General features: G+C 34.2%; 1 protein-coding gene across 1 annotated transcript; it reads left to right on the top strand.

The window, feature by feature from the left end:
* Positions 1-1,331: 1,331 nt before the first annotated feature.
* LOC135199386 (zinc finger protein 160-like) lies at positions 1,332-6,525 on the top strand. The gene is made up of 2 exons (XM_064227369.1): positions 1,332-3,710; positions 3,864-6,525. Exons 1-2 carry the CDS (start codon positions 2,750-2,752, stop codon positions 4,649-4,651), a joined length of 1,749 nt encoding a protein of 582 aa, XP_064083439.1. The 5' UTR covers positions 1,332-2,749; the 3' UTR covers positions 4,652-6,525.
* The last annotated feature ends 1,136 nt before the right edge of the window (positions 6,526-7,661 follow it).

Here is a 7,661-nt window from a genome sequence, read left to right as displayed (position 1 = left end):
ATGTGCGCAATTTCATGTAGAATACAATGAAAAACAACTCATGGTTGTAGCTTTTATCAGTTTAGAAATATTGTCATATAAGTAACAATAATTGCCAAAATTTAAACATTCGGTCAACTTTGACTACCGAAATGGTCGAAAAACGAAATTGTAAGCTAAAAATCTTATATTCTAGTAATATTCAATCATTTACCTTCATTTGGCAACAAATTGGAAGTCTCTAGCACAATATTTCGATTTATGGTGAATTTATGAAAAAAAACTTTTTCCTTACGTCCACGTGGTAACTCTTCCGAAAAAATCATACATTTTTTCGTCCGATTGTCGTAATGTTTGCACCATTTCAAATTAGCCGTTACATAAAGTTTTATATATGGAAATGTGCGCAATTTCATGTAGAATGCAACGAAAAACAATCCATTGTTGTAGCTTTTATCAGTTTTGAAATATTTTCATGTAAATAACGATAAGTGCCAAAATTTCAACCTTCAGTTAACTTTGACTCAACGGAAATGGTCAAAAACCGCAATTCTAAGCTAAAACTCTTAAATTCTAGTAATACCCAATCACTTACCTTCATTTTGCAACAAATTGGAAGTCTGTAGCACAATATTTCGATTTATGGTGAATTTTAGAAAAACAAATTTTCCAACGTCCGCGTGGTAACTGCTGAGAAAATCAAAATTTTTTTGTCAGATTGTCGTAATGTTTGCACAGTTTTTTATTAGCCGTTACATGAAGTTTTATATATGAAAATGTGCGCAATTTTATGTAGAATACAACTTAAAACAACCCATGGTTGTAGCTTTTATCAGTTTTGAAATATTTTCATATAAATAACGAAAAGTGCCAAAACTTCAACCTTTGGTCAACTTTGACTACCAAAATGGTCGAAAAACGCAATTGTAAGCTTAAACTCTTACATTTTAGTAACATTCAATCATGTACCTTTATTTTGCAACAAATTGGAAGTCTCTAGCACAATGTTTCGATTTATGGTGAATTTATGAAAAAAAAAAAAAAAAAATTTCCTTACTTCCGCGCGGTAACTCTTCCAAAAAATATCAGAAATTTTTTTGTCCGATTGTCGTAATGTTTGCACCATTTTAAATTAGCCGTTACATAAAGTTCTATATATGAAAATGTGTGCAATTTCATGTAGAATACAACAAAAAAAACAACCCATGGCTGTAGCTTTTATCAGTTTTGAAATATTTTCATATAAATAACGATAAATAAAAAAAATTCGACCTTCAGTCAATTTTAACTCGATTAACTTCATTTTGCAATAAACGGGAAGTCTCTAGCATAGTATACAATTATATATGAAATTTTTTTCGTGCTGTCATATATTCCAATTTATATATGATAATGATATTTTTTTCATTTCTGATGGTTTCATACTAAACTTCAGGCAATGACTAAAAAAGGAGCCCAAAATGAACTCTTAATCTTGAAAATTAGGCGTGCTGTGATTTTTTGAAAAAAACTTTTTTTCCGCTTCGGCGCTCACTTGCGAATGCCGCCGGCATATGGGAGACACTTTCGGAAATACCGGCTCTGCGTTTAAGGGTTAATAGATGGTGATGGGCTTTGTTTATTTTTTTGGCTAAGTGCCAAATGCAGTGTGTGATCGCCAAAAATCAGTCTTTATTTCTGTCATTTCATTACCCTCTGTAATAAAAATAAATAACGAAAAAAGAAATAACGATAATTATGAAGATAGTAAATTTAGGATAGGAAAGCCATTGATAATATTCTGCAGATTCTGAGAAAAATAAAGTAGTTGACTTATGGTTAGGCTAACTCAAGAATGTGGGGTAATTGCATTATATAACATACACTATTTTAAAGAAAATTATATGGCATGAAGAAAGAGCTCAAAGAAATAAAATATAAGAGTTATGAAGTGATAAATTAATGAAAATATATGAGTATTGAAATAGTAAAAAGTGTTGTCTGAACTTTGCAAAATGGTAGGCTAAGTTGGCAACTAGGCTGCATGTATGTGGAATTAATTTGCAGACTATGTTTGCATAGGGCTTCATTTTTTGAGGGGTTGTACGTATTCTATATTCCGTGATTTTCTGTTTTCCGGCAGTGGCTGTCTGGTCCCAAGGTTCCCGTATTTAAGAGTTTGGACTGTACCATGTTAACAGGTTTCAGTGCTCATGGCAGTTTTGTGCGAAAGAATACTCTTTATTAGGCTTCTGATTTGTTTCTCTGGAAAAAGTCTAGGATGCTTTGAAAATTGCTTTTCCATTTTCATAGCCATTCTTCTCATTTAATGTTTTCTTTAATTGTGTCATATTTTGTCATTTCAGACAACCTTCCATCAAGAATATGAAAATTTATGGAGATTTTTGCAGGAAATTTAGGATTGAGGGCAAAAGGTGAATACATTGGTTAATGTTACCAACCAGATATTCTTGTCAAGTTTAATCTTTTGGTATAGTTTATTGTCCTGGTATATGAAGTGTGAAGTCTGCTTTTGTTATGTAGCACATTGACACCAATGGAACTACACTTTCCATGATTATAAAAACTGAAGTGAATTTTGAAAAAGATACTACTGCTTATATGAGAAAGGAGCCATTTGTGTGTAAAATATTGGAAACCAGTTTTGTTGGCAACGCCACCTCAGAACTGAATGTCAGTTCACGCTGGAGGGAGGTAGTTCAGATTCCGTGAATGTGGTAAAGCGTTTTCCCAGAAACAAATTCTCTTGAAGTATATATCAAAACTCACCATGAAAAGAAGGCTTAGTAATGGGAAAGCTTTTCCTCAAAAAACTCATGCGAACAGTCATACGAGGGCTCACATTGTGGGGAATCCATTCATGTGTAAATACTGTGGGAAAGAATTTGTTCAGAAAACTCATCTTAAAAGTCATATGAGGGATCACATTAGAAAGAAACCATTTAAATGTAATGACTGTGGGAAAGTATTTTCTCATAAAGGTCATCTTAACATTCATATGAGGATTCACACTGGCGAGAAGCCATTTAAATGTAATTGTGGGAAAGCATATTCTCTGAAAGGTGATCTTAACATTCATATGAGGATTCACACTGGCGAGAAGCCATTTAAATGTAATTGTGGGAAAGCATATTCTCTGAAAGGTGATCTTAACATTCATATGAGGGTTCACACTGGAGAGAAGCCATTTAAATGTAATGACTGTGGGAAAGCATTTTATAGGAAAAATCATCTAGAGTCTCATATGATGAGTCACACTGGAGAGAAGCCATTTAAATGTAATGACTGTGGGAAAGCATTTTCTCGGAAAGGTCATCTTAACATTCATATGATGGTTCACACTGGAGAGAAGCCATTTAAATGTAATGACTGTGGGAAAGCATTTTCTCAGAAAGGTGCTCTTAACATTCATATGATGGTTCACACTGGAGAGAAGCCATTTAAATGTAATGATTGTGGGAAAGCATTTTCTCGGAAAGGTTTTCTTGAACGTCGTATGATTGTTCACACTGGAGAGAAGCCATTTAAATGTAATGACTGTGGGAAAGCATTTTCTCGGAAAGATAATCTTAACATTCATATGATGGTTCACATTGGAGAGAAGCCATTCAAATGTAATGACTGTGGGAAAGCATTTTCTCGGACAGGTGATCTTAACACTCATAAGAGGGTGCACACTGAAGAGAAGCTATTTAAATGCAAAGACTGTGGGAAAGCATTTTCTCAGAAAGGTGATCGTAACATTCATATGAGGGTGCACACTGGAGAGAAGCTATTTAAATGTAATGACTGTGGGAAAGCATTTTCTCGCAGGTCATAAACATTAGAGGGCACACTGGAATAGAAACATTGTAAAGACTGTGGGAAAGCATTTTCTCGCAAAGGTCATCTTAACACTCATAAGAGGGTGCACACTGAAGAGAAACCATTTAAATGTAAAGACTGTGGGAAAGCATTTTCTCGAAAAGGTGATCGTAACATTCATATGAGGGTGCACACTGGTGAGAAACCATTCAAATGCAATGACTGTGGGAAAGCATTTTCTCAGAAAGGTGCTCTTAAATATCATATGAGGGTTCACACTGGAGGGAAGCCATTTAAATGTAATGACTGTGGGAAAGCATTTTCTCAGAAAGGTAATTTTAACATTCATATGAGGATTCACACTGGAGAGAAGCCATTCAAATGTAATGACTGTGGGAAAGCATTTTCTCAGAAAGGTGCTCTTAAATATCATATGAGCATTCACACTGGAGAGAAGCCATTCAAATGTAATGACTGTGGAAAAGCATTTTCTCTGAGAGGTAATCTTAACAATCATATGAGGGTTCACACTGAGGAAAAGCCATTTAAATGTAATGACTGTGGGAAAGCATTTTCTCACAAAGGTCATCTTAACATTCATATGAGGGTTCACACTGGAGAGAAGCCATTTAAATGTAATGACTGTGGGAAAGCATTTTCTCAGAAAGGTCATCTTAACATTCATATGAGGGTTCACACTGGAGAGAAGCCATTTAAATGTAATGACTGTGGGAAAGCATTTTCTCTGAAAGGTCATCTTAAATATCATATGAGGGTTCACATTGGAGGGAAGCCATTTAAATGTAATGACTGTGGGAAAGCATTTTCTTGGAAAGGTAATAAACATTCATATGAGGGTTCACACTGAAGTGAAGCCATTTAAATGTAATGATTGTTGGAAAGCTTTTTCTCTTAAGAGATAACCATAGACCCCAGGTGGGGTCCTATTGCACCCCTGATATAAATTGAAAATTAAGAAAAACATAAGCCAAAGAGATACAGTCACACAGCGGAGAAACTTAGAATGGATAAGTGGAATGACCATAGAAAGGCAGGAAGATTTCAAAAACAGGAAAAAGGTCGCATAGACAAAGAAGAATCACTTAGATGGATAAGAAATGGAGATCTAGGTTATAATGGAGAAAGGCTGGTAATATGGCTTCAAGAAAATGGCAGGCATATCAGGAAGTGACCAGTGTAGTTTTGTCATGCGGCAGTTAGTGTTGGTCATCTGATATCAGACTGCCAGACCCTGCTTGCAGATGGTCACTACACAGCCTGCCACAGCAAGATCTGTAAATATATGCATTGGAAAATATGTAAAGAATAGAGAATTGAAGTAAAAGAAAAAGTGTGGAAGTATGAACCAGATCTAGTCACCTCCAATAGGACTGTTACCATCTTTTATGACAAGGAAATTCCAACAGGAATGTATTGTTGGAGGTGCTATAAAACCTGATATTGTGATCTGGAACAAGGAAGAAAAAACAAAAGATTATAGATGTGAAAGTACCCAGTGACTTTGGCCTCAATAGAGCTGAAAGTCACAAAGTAACAAAATACCAAGACCTAAAGAATGACCTGAAAAGCACATGGGAACTGAAGGAAATAAGAATAATACCTGTGGTGGTAGGGGCAACAGGACTTATAAAAAAAACTGAGAAAATATCTTCAGGCAATACTAAGTTGCCCAAGTATAAATGATGTGCAGATTGCTGCACTCCAAGGAACGGTAAACATCTTCAAAAGAACCCTCAGATATAAGACTAGTGGAATATAGAGGTACAACCATAGACCCCAGTCGAGGGCCCATTGCACCCCTGATATAAATTGAAGATTTAGAATAACAAGCCAGAGAGGTCATATAAATGTAATGACTGTGGGAGAACATTTTCTCCTTGGGAACAATCTCGCCCTCTTGGTTAACCTCATCTAAGTCTGGGATATCGTCTGAGTATTGCAACTTCGCTGGTTTTTGTTATTTCTCATCTGTGTGTGTGTGACCTCATTTGAGTGTTGCAACCTTGCATGTTTTAGATGATCACCTCATCTTTGTTAGCCCTGTTGTGGTTGCATTTGTGTAACACAGTCATGTTTATTTCTTTTTTGGGGCTAAGTGATGTATTGTGACAAAGATGTCACTATTAGAAGGTGTCTTATTGCCTCTTATGTAGTACGTATAATTGTGCAATGTATACCTTTTGTTTTGATGGTATTTTGCCTCATTAATGCTGTTGCTAAAATAGTAACTATTTTGGATATATGGTTGTTTTTACTTTTGCTTTATCTGTGATTTCAGATTTAATTTTTGAGGTCATGAGATTTGTACTGGCTCTGTTTAATGTAATTTACTGACTGTTTAATGTAGTAACTGAAGTCATTTGATTCACATATTTTTTCTGACTCTCTTGAATGTTATGCTTGTGCTGTTAATGGCCATTATTGATGTTTATTTATTGATTTCTGGCATTTACATATTGACTCTATTTTTGGCTTTGAATGTTATGTTTCTTGTGTATTTATATTACTGACTCAGTTTTTATGAATTTATTGACTGTTAAATTAACTATGATCTTTATTGTAACTATGATGTTTAGTTAACTTTTGGTGATATATTTTATTGACTCATTTTGTTTTGATTTTGGTCATTGTTTCTTGACCATTATGTACTAACTTTATGATGTTATTTTATAGCCTTTTCATGCCCATCTACTTATGAACCTGACTCATTTGTATAGATGTAAGGACTCTTCTGTAAATTTTGTTAATAATAAATTAGTTTGAAGGTCACTTGTTGGTTTTGTTTGGCTCCTTCATCTTTTGTTTGCCCCAATTACTGCCAGATTTTCTTAGTCCCACTGAAGAGAAGCCATGTGAATATAATGATTAGGGGGTATTACGGACACCCAAGGTCCACTACAGGTTCTTTAATAGAATAAACAAAATGGATTCAACACCAACAGTTGAAACTGTGGATACGAATATAGAAAGAAACACAAACAGAACAAAAGTTTATTTACAAGCTTACTAACAAAGATAAATGCAGAATGGTTTCTCCTATTTACATAACAAATTAAAATCTTACATTACGTGAACTGGGGAAACAGTGCTGTAATGACATACTTGCTGGCCAGATTTGCAGCTGTCGAAAATCAATGCTCAAAGCGACTTCTTCACAAAGGAGAACTAGAACTTCAGACGTCTTCTTGACTCCGTACTGCAGAAAACAATGTCTATTCTTGATACTCGAAGGGCAGGATACTCCTCAAAACCTCTTGTAAGAAGTTTCTCCTCTGAAGGCTTGCTCGATGACGGAATATCTCTGTCACTCTCTCTCCAACTAGACGACTAGACCCCGATTCCGATCACACTCCCTTGTGCGTCATCTTCCTCTCATATCGTTCATCTCTTCCTTCTCTTATCTCTCTCTGATGATCTCTCGCTGATTTCTTCTACTTCTTCAGGGCATATATATATATATATATATATATATATATATATATATATATATATATATATATATATATATATATATATAATATAATACTATATATAGTATATGTATGTACATATGTATAATATATATATATGTATGTATATATATAATATATATATATATATATATATATATATATATATATATATATATATATATATATATAATATATAATATATATATATATATATATATATATATATATATATATATATATAATATATAATATATACGAGGGTAAGTCAATAAGTATCTGCACTCCAATTTTTTTATTTAATACGAAAGTTTACAATGACATTCATTTTTCAACATAGTCAACCCTGCTTTTCAATGCACTTGGTCCATCGTTGCACTAGCTTTTTGACACCCTCAGTAAAAAACG

This window comes from Macrobrachium nipponense, chromosome 25, assembly GCF_015104395.2.
Source record: "Macrobrachium nipponense isolate FS-2020 chromosome 25, ASM1510439v2, whole genome shotgun sequence".
NCBI classification, from domain to species: Eukaryota; Metazoa; Arthropoda; class Malacostraca; order Decapoda; family Palaemonidae; genus Macrobrachium; species Macrobrachium nipponense.
This window is presented reverse-complemented; position numbering and strand designations above follow the sequence as displayed.